Source organism: Ptychodera flava, chromosome 15 (genome assembly GCF_041260155.1).
Source record: "Ptychodera flava strain L36383 chromosome 15, AS_Pfla_20210202, whole genome shotgun sequence".
NCBI lineage: Eukaryota > Metazoa > Hemichordata > Enteropneusta > Ptychoderidae > Ptychodera > Ptychodera flava.
In genome coordinates, this window is record NC_091942.1 from 12,376,651 (window position 1) to 12,392,812 (window position 16,162).

The 16,162-nt window shown below is 36.4% G+C and overlaps 1 protein-coding gene across 1 annotated transcript in view; it reads left to right on the forward strand.

Annotated features, from left to right (window-relative positions):
* LOC139151177 (uncharacterized) overlaps positions 1 to 16,162 on the forward strand; it is a 76,941-nt gene that overhangs the window by 39,961 nt on the left and 20,818 nt on the right. The window contains exons 10-11 of the mRNA XM_070723771.1: positions 4,461 to 4,517; positions 15,262 to 15,440. Coding sequence (XP_070579872.1) covers positions 4,461 to 4,517; positions 15,262 to 15,440 — 236 coding nt within the window. The remainder of the gene's footprint in view (positions 1 to 4,460; positions 4,518 to 15,261; positions 15,441 to 16,162) is intronic.

Consider the following 16,162-nt stretch of genomic DNA (forward strand, 5'->3'; position numbering starts at 1 on the left):
ATTTACAGTCAGTTTTATCAGTAACAGTAAATATGAAGGCCTCCAAATATTTTTTAATAGGTTGAAGATAGGTAATTGTGACATGGTAGTAATTCACAGATGATTGTGTTTTGTTGGTCTATTGTCAAATTACAATATGCCACTATAATAATGCATTTTGCAATGCGATCTGCTCATTTATTAGCCAAATTGGAGATACCAAATTCCACATGACTGCAAAGCTACCATCACTTAATCTAACCAAACAGCTGACGATATTATTTTGACTTGGCACAATAACTATTTAGATAAAATCAGTGCAAAATACCAAATCTCTAGCGTTCACAACTTTTCAATTGTATACCGTATCAGTAGGAGCCAAGGCAGGTTTTAGTTAACTTATATCATTAAGTATTGACTATGCTTTGACATCTTAAACTCAAACGAATACTTCACAGGTACTGTGTCTCCGATTCATAAATTAGAATTTTTTTATGGGGGTAAATAGCATGTCAAAATTAATGAACAGTTGCAGTCGCCTTTTCAACTGTCCTGCTAAAATGAACACATGGAATCTAATAAATTCCTTAATGTTTCTTTTTCTACGCAACTAATCCTTCCGTCTATAGAGTATTATCCCTTTAAGGTATTAGCCGCTGGGCTGAATTGATGAAATCTGGTTTTATCACACCGTACTTTATTCCTTTCCAGCAAAGTCTTTTGGCTTTGTACTTTACACTTCAATTTCCAACCTAATAGGGTGGCCGGCATGTCAGACTGTTGAAAATGTCTTTGTTTTACACCGAAAACACATCTATTGTGAACTTTACAGCGAGTTAGCGCGGGATAAAATCTTATAATTGGAGTAATGGAAATGACATTCCCAAGGTGCATTCTTGCTTGCTTTTAATGCTCCCAAGATGCACTCTTCAAATTTCCCATCATGCACTCTAGCAAGTTCTTATTCCCAAGATGCAATTGCAATTTCAGAGTTTTTTCAGACTGTATCACCTCAGCAGGCCATTCCTATTTAACAGCCTTGAAATCCAAACATGGAAATAAGCGTTTCAACAAATCCAACTGAGAGCAAATGAGAGGTGTTTGTCACTGAAAAATATTGTGAACTTCATGTAACTGTGGACAGCCTCTGAACAACTTTTGCAAATGTTAGCTTTTATAGCCATTTGTTACAGATTATATATTAAATAAAGTCAAAGTTCTTAATCCAGAGCTTAATCCCCGAATTTTAATGCCAGAAATTCCTTATTCTGTACATCTGTTGATAATAGTCATTGTCTACAAACCATAGAAATCAATAGCCCAAACATGTTTTGAAGGTGGAGTGATGATTAAAAAAATTTGCACGGACACCATGGAAAATGTTTACCACACAGCTGTCTGGTATGTACATGGATGTGACAAAATCCAAAGTATTTGACTGTTGAAAAGCACTACAATGTAAAATGATTCTATGCTTATTCCTGTAACTTCATTTCTATAGCACTATTATTATATAGTACACTTGACAATGCCCATACATGTCTATATTTGACCTGTACTTGTGTCTGTTTACATGCCTTAGGTCTTTTTTCTCCCAAAATAAAGTTCCATAAGTTTTATATTGGGAAAAAAATTTTCTCAGTTTTGTCATAGACTCCCATGTATAGTTGATAAACATATTCTGTGAAATTCCAAAAGCAAATTTCTTGTATACATGTGAATTTATAAAACCCTCTTCTAATGACTTACATCTTTTGCAATTATCCAACATCTGTATATGCACAAGTATAGCATGTTTTATATTGGAAAAAATTATTGACAGTTTCCTCATTGACTCCAATGTTTAGTGGATGAACATTTTGGTGAAATTCCAAAATCAAATTTCTTGTACACATATGCACTTGTAACCACCCTCTTCTAATCAAGTACATTTATATCAATTATCCAATGTCTATATGTGCACAAATTGGGAAAAAATTGCTGTCAGTTTTGTCATAGGTGTTGTGAGCTTGAATCCAATTGAAAACACCATGCTGTCATGTATAGTGCATGAACATCTTCAGTAAAATTCCAAAATCAAATTTCTTCTACACATACCGGTATGCACTTGTATCCACCCTATGTTAACAAGTACATGTATATCAGTTATCAAACATATACATACACACAGATATTGCTAGTTTTAAATTGGAAAAAAAAATTGTTCATAGTTTTCTCAAAGACTACCATGCATAGTGAATCAATGTTATCGATAAAATCCAAAATCATATTTTTTGAACGTACATGCACTTTTTACCTGCCACTTCAAGCAAAGTACTACATTTACATGAATTATCAAACATTATTAATCTACAGATATAGCTTATTTTTTTATGGAAAAAATGTTAGCAATGTGCCCAATAGACTCTGAGCCCACGTGTTATTGATATTTTTGGACAAAGCACTATATTGGACACAGTTTGCCTTCGTTTAGTGGGCAGGGGACTTCAAAATTATGGTAAGTCATAGGGCGGGGATTTCAGTGCATTGTGAGTTTGTTAGGGGGCGTTTGAAAATATCTTAGAACCCCCCTCCCCCACCATAGTGTTTGTGGATGCAGCCTTGATGGGAGAGCAATACGTTTTCAGGTCTTCCTCGCTCAGCACGTCTGTCTGTGCAGTAAACTTTTTCGCCCCTGTTTCCCTAAGTAGATGTCCAACTTTCCCATTGAAGACTTCAGGATTAGGCAAAAACAAGGTGATGAAAGGGTCAAAAATTGTATTTTAAACTCAATTGCCTGTCAGCAGTTGACTTCAAAAGAAACCTGAATAGCCTGTGGAATAAATCAGTGCCATTTTTATGAAACGTCTTAAAGGTAATTTCATGGAAAGTTGCCGTTGTAAAAACTGATCCGCATCCCTTGGCAGTCACATCAGCATCAAGACTCTGATCAAATGAAATAAACCCTGTCACATCTACAGATTTTTTATAATGGTTTTCAGGATAAAAATAGAAGATGAGAGGCAAACGGTGTTTCATTCCCATTACACTGATGTCTCTGCTAAACTATGAGTGATGCCACTGAAAGGAAATTAAATTAACGCTGAGAAGATCCATGCTATATACAAGAAACAGTGCTGAGGTTTTATACAATCATGTAAATCTCGCAAATCTTTACAGGTTTGCTAATCAGTTTTAAATGAAATACTGTTTCAGAAGTAGGTATCTGAGGGAAAAAAAAGGTTTTATAGATGTTATTAGAGCCGTAGAATGCCTATAATGAATGCCCATGGAAGGCTTGAGTATAGACAGCACAATTTACTTTCAAGGGAAGTCGGCCTTGTACACTGCTTGGCAGAAAATTACTCAGTTGGAATGATTTCCCTTACGTTCAGAGAGATTTTGCACAGTATGAAATGAATGGAAAAGACTGATGTTGCACATGGGAGGAGAACTAGGCTATGCTTGACAAATAGCAAAGTTTGTGTTCCAATATTCTTCATTGCATATATTAATCGCGAGTAATTAGTCTTCCTCAGTGATGATGCTGAAATGAACAGCTCAATAGCTTAATTGATTCGCATGGAGACAGAGTCTTTATTGTTCCATTTCGGGTGTATAATCTCTAACTTTGTATTGGCCCGCTACTTTGTCTGTCTGACAGAGTTCAGTCAGCAAGGGCATGTGACTGGATTACTAATCAGTCCAAACCCTGCCACATCACTTGATAATGTCTTTCCTTTCGTGTCAGAAACATTTCTCATCTAGCTGAGCCGCGATGTCCCAGTAATGAAATTACAGCACTCTGCAGAAGTGCCCTTTTTGTCTGTCTCTCTCAAAGACACCTGACAGTGCAAAGGACAAGCACTACATAGTGACTGTGATAGGCTCAAAGCATGCGGGAACCTTTGTCTCCAAGTTTCATCAGAATTACATGCGACAAAAAATGCCTGTCTCCTGTCATCACAAATATATTTCAAATGCACAACAGTCCGTTTGCTTTCTCCTTCAATGCAAAATGTACAAGTGCATGTGTACATCGAATGTCTTTTTTTTTGCATACAAGTTCGCAGATACTGTAATTTTGTACAGTGTCACCAGCACATACTCTGTTTGAAGACTGATATGAAATGTGTTCACACATCAGATTTAATTTCAGTCGTAATCCTTTGCTGTTTACTGTAGCGCAGACACACTCGACCCAATCACGGCAACGGAAAGTTCATGTCAAGACATGAAATAAATCACCCCAACGATCAGGAAATATACAGTGATTTTATCAGTCAGGGAATAAACTTAACTATTATGTTACATTAGGGTTGTCATCTTGTGAGAGGTGGCAAGTGATATGTACATCCTCTGGGTTATGGCTGTAACCAAGTCCGTGGAACAAGGGCGAGCCTTTAATATTGTATTCACTTCACGGCTTTCTGAGATGAAGTACAGCATTAAAATTTGTGACAAGTTTTCATAATCACATTTTTGTCACGATTAATTTTCAGATTTCGCAATTACTCTATCAACACGAGGGATGGCCAATTTATGTGTCAGTCATCAAGGTAAGTGAAAAATTATACATCCACAACTTGACAGCAGTCTCCGGGGTTTTCTGCCTCTGATAATATCACCAAGCAAGCTGACATTAGGGTCATGAAATTACCATGATCAGAGCTGTGCAATTTTTCAATCAAAATTTCTGTAATTAAGTGATTCAGCCAATACGAAAGCAAGTTTTAATGAATCATGGTCATCCAATTAAAACATGTTAAATCTTCATTCAAGACATTCCAGACAGCATGCAATTCAAGTTTTCTGAGATATGAGAATAGCCGGTATGTGCGATCATCAGAAAATTTTTGTTATATCAATCTGTAATATTTGAGAAACTTGTCAATTCAAATGAACAATTCTTTTAATCATATGTTCATGTTTAAGTGCTTCAAATGCCTGACGTGAATGTCAAAATGACAAATCTGTATTGCTACAACTCTCTCACCTGGAAAGAAAAAAAAATTAAGCCATCTAAATTTAAATTCAAAGGGTGTCATGTACAGTGTAAGTTATTGATTCATGTGGATGCTCATCTTGAACGCTATTGTTTGTGTGCTTAATTATGACGATGGTTATAAGGTCAAAACCCTCTCCCTCACCACTCGTTTGACATATCAAACCATCTGATTAAAATTAAATAAAAGTACTGTACGGTATATGTAATTGTCATTCCAAATCCAGGGGACATCAAACATGAACAAGGGGAGCAAGTCATCAAATATAACATGGTCACTGTCATGTCCAACTAGATACGGAAAACCCTTCAATGTTTTGTTTAAAAATGTCATTTATACTTGTTCCGAAAACTCAATTTCGCAGACATGTGGTTGTTGGTGCCATGTAATTCTGAGAATGGCCGATTCGATGAAGTCCAACATTTTACCGGACAGAATGTCATGTCAAATCACACAGACCACATCACCTTTTTTAAACTCTTTTGTATCTGTGAGCACCGCTTAGCCTGTGGGCATGGATCTCTCCAAACCTTAGGATTTTAGTGATGTGTCATAAAGTTCACCATACCCTTGGGCCCTGCAAATCATTTGAGTTTGACGCACGACAGTCACAACAAATTGACAGGTTCAGTGATATATCATTATCTTGCTGTGTGTATTACTCAGCAATGTATGGCAAATTGCTTTGTTTAACAACAGGAAATGGCAGAATTTGTTTCACCACATGGTTCCAATTACTTGACATGTACTGGGGCTAGCAACATATGTCTGCAGTCTTAAATATACACACACTCAGACAAGTTCGCAAGATGGTTTATTGCCACATTACCTGTACCTTTTTGCATTTTACTTTCCAAAATTATATCATCAAATCTTGAGATGTTTTGAATTTCTGTCATTCAGCCATATTGTCTTTGAAAATGTCACTATTTCAATCCTCAGTGATGGATTTGGTTGAGTTAATTCAAGCGCTTACAAGTAAAACTGCCACAGCAGCCATATTTGAGTTGCAACTCAAAAAAGTACGGAAAGATAATTTGGAACAAACACAAAATTTCATCCATACTGTACATGTGCACAAGTACGTGATCATGAGGAGTCAATCATTGAAAGAGGCACATCTCAAAATTCACATTGTGAGTGAAGATATCGAATGTAGGCTTCAAATTTTATGTTTTTTTGGACTCGATTACCACATTTGCATGCCTTGGCGAGCAAATAACTTCGATGGTCTGACTCATACCGGTACACACAAGTTCATGCTGGCTATCTATCTGTACATGTGTACGCGATCGTGTTGTACAACGACATTGATATATGGTTAATTTGGCCACTGACATATGGGGATACACCTGAAGAACACCTGGCCCAATCTCCCATATGAAAACAATCAGGTTTTCTTAAGAGCCCTTCTACAGCTTTGTGTAGCAATTAGACCCCCTAGGACTATGTGTATTTGTAACAGAAAGAAATTGCAAAGAAAGCGTCCGGCCTTCTTCGGTCTTGCTAGATAGTAGATGGAAGCAACATGTGTATTTTACAATGTTGTTGGACCCATGCACGCAATTCAACCTGTGTTATATGGCTGCCTATCTTCTTTGAATAACTCTAAGATTATAATAAGTAATCTGATTTTGACATTGTTGGTTTGATTTGTTTCAGCAGGAAGTAGTGTCCGTCGTGCATTCTTTTCAACCTGTAACTGTCTCCATGGATACCCCTCAGTTAAAATATGATCAGAGTAGTTATCTTGACACCTTAATGAGAATGACTCACAAGATGGCCACTAGATTGGTTTTTATTGCTACTTCTGTTATCTGTTGTCGTCCTCTGAGATGTGCAGTGTTCTGGCTGTAGATTAGTAAAACAGCAAATTCTGTACTATCATATTGTAGGGCATGTGTGTTGTTTATTGAGTACTTCTACTTCCTTTGAGGTTTTGTCTCGTATCTCTGGAAAATCTTGGGAACTTTTCATGTACTTGCACTGCCCATCCACCGTACTCTCCTTAAACAGGATGATAACCCTCCAATTAAAAGAAACAGCACACAAGGCAAATTTCACCCAACTCAATTATTCTGACATCGCTTCGCCTCATTGTTTGTACTTTGGGCAAAATGGCTGCCTGAAGGTAAAAGTTTTCAAGAAAAAGCCCCCAAAAATCGTTCTGGTCTTTGTTAATAGCTGTTAACTGATTTTGACAGGGAATAGAGAATAGGCTGATTCAGAGTGTCACCACTTGTGTGAAAATTTTGATGAGACCACAGCAGTTACACATCTGGATATGGTGAAATTGGTACTTTTACACCACCTATTTTTATTGAAACTGAAAAAATATCATATATCAAAGGATCTGACCACAACCTGTAGTAATAGAGGTGTGAGGATCAAATTTGTCCGAATTTCTGATGGCAACAGGCAATGTTGTAACTATATTTAGTAACAAACCTACAATGAAATGTGTAATCATGATGAGTGCTTAAAAGTAGGTTAGGCTTTCAGAATCACAATTATGTCAAGCCCTGACACTAATTTTTTCCCTGAGAATCAACACAGATGACAACTATTTTAATGTCAAATAGAGGTCGAGGACACTTTTTGACAACTTTGTTGTCAAATTTACATGGTGATCTGTAGTTTTGTCATTGAAAATTTAGTTATTACAGTGTGTCCTTTTTGAATCTACCTTAGAAAATGATAAAAAAGTTTGAGATTATCATTTGCATTGTGTGTATTATTTTAATATCAACATATTCCTCAGCATCTTTTGTATGCACAACCTGAGGAAGTTTTTCTCCAAAAATTGCTCGAAATGTTCTGACTTGTGTCAGGTTAATATGTTGTGAGAATTGTAACAGAGGCCTTTGAATCTGATTGCCATTGGACCATTGCAATCACACGACAACTAATCAACATATCAGCAAAAAGAGATGCTCAGATCGGCTTCTCTTGCATTTCATCACCTAATTCAGTTTTGTGGGGAAGGTTTCTTTCATGTTTTTTGTTTGCGTTAATGCACCAGTATTTCCAATGAACAGTGTGATTACACCTTTCAGCTGTTGTCAATAACACTCAACAATTTCATGCGCCACAAAAGATGAAAACAGAAAGATGAAAGATAGATAAGCTAAGTACAGCATGTCAGAACTGTTTACTTAGTAGACCTGTATTATAGTTACTATCGGGAGATTACATCTGTATAGCCCGTTTCTCACAAGAAAAATTCATTTCAGAAATATATTGGTCAGTCGTATGTCTTTATTTTGAATAAAACACATGACGATGAAGGCTTTGATCAGATCTATTTTGCTTCACTGATTCAACTGAGCCGAGTTATCTGATAATAGCAAATTATATTAGTCTGTGCCTTTATGTAATTGACAATTATTAATATCGATTTGCTTCAATGTAATTACTTGTCTGAGTCAGAATGTTGGGGATGTATCGTAACTTCATTACCCATAATTCCTGTGGCTAGAAAATAATGCCCTCCCTTCTGCTGTGAAAAAAAGGCTGATGCAACGTGAATTCCCAGGGAAAGAAATCCAGTTAGGAAAACAGACTGTGAGAGAGTTATTTCCTCTGATGGAATTCAGTGTCATAGTTATTGCTTTACAGTGATTTCAAGGATATCCATTGAGGTAACCGAGGCATCCGTGAGGTACACTACGGTAGATCCTTGACATCATATGCGCTGTAAGCCCCTTCCTTTTTAAACAGAAACTAAGCCAGATGGAGGGATGTCTTGGAGTGGATCTCTTGGATGGGGGAAATAGCATCTTTCTCATGCTTCTCAGACACAGAATAAATGTGGTTGAAACTGAGACATATGTATTACACACGACATGCTACAAGCATTGTTTGGGCTTTAACCCTTTGAACCCGGCTCGGACAGAAATGTCCGATGACGTCATAGAGTACCAGGGGGTCAGGGTGCAAAGGGTTAATCAATATCTGTCCAAAAACATGTGATATCGTCTGCACTAGTACAGGTGTTCACAAGTGAGGAAAATACACTAACATACCGGTAGTTTTCACAAGCAAACGCCAACGTGATTTTCACAAAAGAAACTGAAAAACTGAAATAAAAACAGGATGAAAGACATGATGAGAGCAATAAAAACAGACAACACAGGGACAACACTTCATCACAGTAGAGTGTTTTACCCAGTTTTACATTGTTTTTATGCTTTTCACAAGATTCACCGCTGACTATATAGTCTGACAGTGATGATACATTGTCAGACTATGGGAATTCAAAGTATGAAAGGTTGAATCCGATTAAAGCATTAGAAATGGTCCACATGTAGGGTTCTGCTATTTGAGTTGTTGAAACAGAGACATCAGTAAACATGATGCAATGGAAAAATGGATCATTTTGCTGAAATTAATACCTTTCCATAAATAAGGGATATGCTCAAACTCACTTTTCCAAATCACACATTGTAACATTTTTTGGCATTAGATATTCACAAGTGGGATGGGGGCAAGGGAACCACTAAACCAGTTTTCACAAGATTCACCACTGGCTATATTAGGCTGACACTGTGATGATGCATTGTCAGGCTCTGGGGATTGGAAGTACGAAGGGTTGCATCTGATTAATATATGAGAAATGGTACATACGTGGGGTTGTGACACCCACATCTATCATCAAAACTGCAATATCATGAATGTGACTTGTTCTCCTGAGTGAAACAGGAAAAGAAAATTTCATCCACTTGGGCATCCAGGTCACGTGTGAACCAGATCCGAGTCAGATTGCTCTTTCTGCGCAAGCACTTGAAGTTTATGTAAGACACTCTTTTCTAAACCAGTTTTCAAAATGTGCTTCCAGCCTGATGAAGATGTCACCGTGCATACCAACTACGCTGCAATCTTAATTCCATCTCCAGACATTCTTCAAGCAATCAATTTAAAAAGTAACACTTTGACAAGACATGCAGTAATGTGAAATGTAACAATACAGCACACACAGTAATTGTACACCTGTGTACTCTTTCAAGTTGTGATTATCATTCCGACTTTACTCACAAATTTCAAGTAATCATGATCATCATTATTTCATTGCTTGTAGTACTGTATGTTATCAATGACACATTTACAGAAGATCAGATTCACTGTATATCTTTGGAAATAAGTAAAGAAATTTTTGATCATTTATTTTTCCCTTCTCTTTGTTCTCAAGTGGAGTAAACAGCAGAATAAAAATGGCACACAGAAAACTAAGAGGAATATAGTTGACAAACTTTGTTTCAGCTGATACGGTAGACTTCTCCAGAAAAAAGCAGTCTTTCTTCTGTGCAGTTTGTCAAGACTCCATGCCATCATACTTATCATACCCTAGTCATGAAAATTACTTACTTTCTAAATCCGGGAAAAGACAAGGATTGGACTGCCAAGGAGAGTTTTATTTGTGACAAATTGTCTCCTTGTCAAGCCTAAGCCAACTTGATGATTAAATTTATGTTTGATGGTAAAATATCCAGGTTAACACATTTGTCCGGCACTTCAGCGACATTTACAGCTAAGCCACGAAAAGTAACACTAATGAACGTAATCCACTTGACAAAGTCTCACGCTGCTCCAGTCCTGGCGTGTCACTTGACCTTTGACCCCATTTGCGGTAAAAGGTACACATTTTATGCCACTGTGGTTTTTTCTCCTTTTAATCAGGAACCTTGCCATTAGTCAAACGAGAAGACCTAGTAACTCCATGCCAAACTCGTGTCTGCTCATGTGGATTTTGCCTCGTTGAATCTTGACACATATGTCAATTCCTTTCTTCAGCATTACCGTCCATGCGTGTACCGGTATGTTTGATCTGGTTACGGTGTGTTTTTTCCAAGTAACTTTCTACATATATAAACTCTGAAACATTCCAGAGTTTATTTTTTAACATCGTCAATATAGTTTTTGTGTATTTGATGCAGTTAGTATGTACAGCGGATATTATAAATGTTGGCTGACATATATTCAGGGAGGTCCAAAACCTTTGAACACAAATCAATATCTGTCACATTAACTTTAATGCCATCATTGAAGACATTAATATGCCAGCTTAATACATCATAAAAAATACATGTCCGTGTCTCATGATTTTTACAAAGGAAACTTCATCGATATTGTAGACTCGTACTTCAAAGTTTCTCTGTCAACACACCATTTAAATTCAAGTGTCAGGTGGGATTGTGATAACACAACACACTTATCAAAGGTGTCACGCATTCACTTTCTATATGCACATACATGTGTGGAGGATCACCTTTCGGTGTAGGGAGAGTTTTCCTGTAAAAAGATCCATCATTCCTGAGAAAATGAAATGGAAAAGTATTTCCTACACCGCAGTCTAGAGGTGCAAAGGAAGACAAGCTGGTGCTCTAAGCACGTGTTCACAAATGTGAAGGAAAAACAGTCAAACAAGGCATTTCCATGACTTTTAATATTTCGAGAACTTTTAAATATCTTTCCAATTGCCCTTGATTTTCCTAATTGTTACCTTTTGTGTCTCCTTTCTGAAAGTGAAACATCTGCTCGTTTATTTCTAAAGATGTTTTTGATACTGCAGTCATCTCAACGCAAAAATATCACTACATGTATTGTACAGCCTCCTGGGTAAGGCTGTATACAATTGCTTTGTAATGTCCGGTTGCTTTCAACTCATGGTTATGTACTCAGGGATAGCACTTGCGCACCTACTACCCTACCCATGTTACTCTTAGCATCAACATATTGAAAATTTTATATTGATCAACAGAGAGAAAAAAGTGGAAAGGCGTTCAATGATGCTTCACAGAAGACTCTTTTCCAGAACATTAATTTCAATTGTTCTAATAATTGTTAATATATTTAGTCAAGGATCACAGTGCCCAGTGTAATTTGCTGCTCCTGTTGTTTTCAGTAAGCCCCTGCTTTAAAAGGCTTGCAACAAATAAATAAATAAATAAATAAATATAATCTAACAAAAACTGTTTGTTTGTTTTTAAAAAAACTAAATCCTTTTGTCTTTGATCAGTTCATATTTATCTGGCCAGTTTGTCTTACGTTGAAAAATATATTGTTATTAGTCCTGCATTTTCCTCACAATAAAAATTGTAACCTGCCCTGTGCCAAGATAGAATTAATTTTCTCATGTTCATTGAAGCAATAGGGTACAGGTTCTTTGCTTCCTCTTTTCAATCTCAGTGAGTGCAATGTAAAACTGAAAGACTTCTTTTTTTTCCATTTTCACTGGATTAGTTTACCGTAATGAGTGATTTTATCAAATGAATGCTGGGAATAGAAGTCCATTATCTGTATTTAAGATTCCGCGTGTTGCATGTGTGTTGCAAAATGCAGAATTGAGGGATGAACAGCATGCTGTTACAAGGATTGCCCAGTGCATTGTGGGTTGATCTGTTGTCGATGTGCAATATTTCCCTTTCTCAATTGCACATCAAAAACTATACACCTGTTAATGAGGAAAGTGAAAACATGTGGTCATCAGTATTTTAAAATCATTATTGATATTTAGTATGCAATTTCAGACAAAGGTTTTCCCATGGGTGTACATAGCTTTAGTGTGGCACAGGTTGACCAAAGCAGTCCATGAAGGATTTGGCAATATCAAAATAGGTCAGATAGTGTTACAAATCCCTAAAAATTAAGCAATCATTGATTTTACCTTTTTTCTTTACTTGATAAACTACGTACTCAAAATTAAACATGTGATCTCAATTCATGTTGGTGGAAAATGAAACCACATCAAGCTATGCGCATGAGGTTTTGCAGTTATCAGGGCTCATATGCATATTCAATATGCAAATTTATATCATCAATTTCATCATCTGGTCTTTCTTTAAAGAGGGTTGTATGATAGCTTTGATTTCTGAATGCTTTAAGGTTCTTTAAAATATAATAGGTTCCCAGAATATTTTACAGAACATTAAAATATAAAATCATGCCCAGAGACAGTTGCTGTCATTTTTAACTCGCCATTCAAATCTGTATATTAAAGGCTTACCATAGAAAAACAGAAGGCTTCAACGACCTCATTTGCCAACTTCTGAACATTTTAAACTTTATATTATTATGTATTTCTGTTCAATATTTTTTCAAATAGATTTAAATGCACAACCAGTGTTTTCACTGAAAATGTTCAGCAATGGCATTTTTTAAGTAGTTCCCATTTAAATATTGAAACTGCCAGACAGAAAGTCAAGAACAAAAACATCATTATCTGATGTCAATGTAGCACATTTTGTCAAAATCATGAAATTTTAAACACATCTAGTGAAGGGGTGGATATTGATTTCTGCATCAATTTCCACAGGACTTGTACTCATACATTATCAAGAATTTATACGTGTTTCGTGTTGGTTTATCAAATCAATATTTTATCAGGAGTAGTAAACGCATCTGCTCATAAAATTTTACATTTCATAAAAGTTCCAACTGAAGTCAGCCCAGCAAGTACTTGACATGTATATTTAATAAATGTCTCAAATTGATAGACCCAATTATTCATGCCGTAGACTCCACTGTTGTCATATGTCAACTTATCAGCAAGCTAAATGAATAACAAGTCGCTGTTTAATTCAGGTTTGATCTTCAAAAAAGAACATTCTGCCCCGACCAGTACAGTGCAGCCCTGCAACGTAAAAAAGAGACCCCCGCTATGATAGATGAATACATAATGAGGTACGGTCTCTGTCCCGTAGCTATGAAACCAAACAGTTTCCCTGGATACAGTGATAATCGCAGAACGAGCCCAGAGTGGCTTGCAGTGCAGAATGCAAAAATCGACATGATCTCATTAATGTCATGATAGCCACAAAGCAGAAACACAGACTGGGTTTCTAAATAATGTATTTAAGCAATCGTAGGAGGGAATATGTCAGGATTGGTAAACTAATACCCATGAATCATGCCGTGAAATTAAAGAATTTTATTAAGGTAATTACTTTCCAAATCACTTATAAATTACCCTTGCTATGTATCATCTGAGAAAAAAATATAATATCCTGCTGTTAGCCTCAAAGCATGATGTACTTATTGGGGGGGGGGGGGGGGGGGGGGGGGGGGTTTCTACCGTACAATTTTTGCTCTAAAAATTTCATTTGCTTCCACTATTTTTTGTGCGGTGGTGATATATTTATCCACATTCAGATGTTTCCAAATACCGTACACTTTTTGCTCTAAAAATTTCATTTGCTTCCACTATTTTTTGTGCGGTGGTGATATATTTATCCACATTCAGATGTTTCCAAATGTTTTATGAAGTGTGTTTACAATAAAGACGTACATACACTAAAAAATGGCTGTGATTTTTTAAGAAATCTTGATTGAAATTCTTAACAGATCCTACATACACTGTAGTTTTTCATGACTTTTTTCAGCAAATGTGTATAAGTATAAATATGATTACAAAAAAGGTAACTATCAAATAAGAATTTTTATTCAATGATTCCAAAGGATCAGAGAACCATGCATTTTATGAAGAAAGGAAGCAAGTCGATTTGTACCGTACTTCACAAAAATTATCTATTAGGATACACAGGCCTAGAATAAACAAACTAGGAGTGTGAGAAATTCTCCTTCTTTCATTGCAATAAATATTGCTAACATCACAATGAAATACTCTTGACAATTTACACTCATCTCTGAGCATATCCTTTTCGCCAGAACATTTCAATGGAAAATGTAACCGGCGGTAAACACTCTTTCACCTGTATATGACATTATCGATTATGTAACAAAGCTTGAGTATGCATTAATTGATTATAAATGTAATTGATTGCTAAAGGCAAGTCCCTTTGTTTAGGAGTGTATGATACAAATTTATTTATGATAAAGGTAGAATACATCTTTGAGACAGATATTTAGACTCTCAAACTTCAACAATAGTTTTTATGTCTGTATTGTGTGGAAGACTCATTTTGAAGCTCATGGAGTATATAAAGTTTGCATCCACTCATTTTTCTGAAAATCAAAAATGTATTTTACCCATTGAGTTAAAACAGGAATGGTGGCAATTTTGAATTTCAAATATTAGGAATTACTTGCATTAGATTGAACTCTACTAAAAGCAAAATGAAAAGTTAAAAAAATAATGAAAGGGTCCTTCTAAAAACAAAAAAGAGCATGAAGCAATATAACAGTGAATAAAATCGCTGGGCTTCAACATCGTGTTAAAAAAATATTTTCCTTACTCTGTGTAGTGTTGGAAATATACTGAAAGTTTATATTTAAATACGAAAAAAGGAAAATTTTGATTCCAACAACAAGCTGTTCACTTCTGTTGACCCCTATCTTACAGTGCCATCTCAAAAACGGCAAGATTTTCTCACCACTTTATGTCCGGCTTGGAATCCTGAGGAAAGAATTCAAAAACTTCAAGGAGCCGCAAGAGAGAGATCCAAAGCCCAGGATCCCACCTCATGCCCAGCTGCCGCGAGATGAACTAGATGAGGTTCCCATATCAAGCCCAGAAGGAAGGCAAGTTCAAATTACATGGCTTGATCTGTGTATCATGCAATGTTTGGAGATGTGACTGTTACACTGATGTAACAAATGAGCTCTTCATCTCCACCGAAACTGAAGCTGATATCTTTTCTCATATTACTGATTAAGCTTAGGGTTAACAGTTGAGGGCAGATGATATATGTAACGAGCGTGTATGTCATTTTGTAATGGCAGACAAAAGAACCAAGTGACCTTGTCACCTTGTGATATTCACAGTCCATGCCTGTTTCGGGGCTCATCATCTCCTATTACTTGTGCACTTGTGTTTAAGACATGTGGAGTCTGATTGCGAGTGTTTACTTTAATGAAGGCTTGCTGGTGCAGATGAGCCGACGACAATTAGAATTTTGAATGATACAACTTTACTAAAGGTTATATTTCAGGCCCTTGGTCAGTGCAACTACCTGCAGTAAACTTAATGAAAAAATCAATAGTTACTATCAGAGTATAGGAGTCACTTATCATCCAAGATGCCAGTTGCATTGTCAAACATCCTCTTTCATATCAAATAGCCTCTTTCAGTCTCCTTTCAGACAAGAGACTTTCTCAGGAGTAGAATACTCACAATTCTGGCTACCTTGGGTTACCAAGTCGCCACTGTTCCAATGGCAACAGAGTCTGATACCGTTGGTAATGTAATCACAAGTCTGTATCTTGAGTACCAGTCTCATTGAGAAGAGATTTGTCACAACACA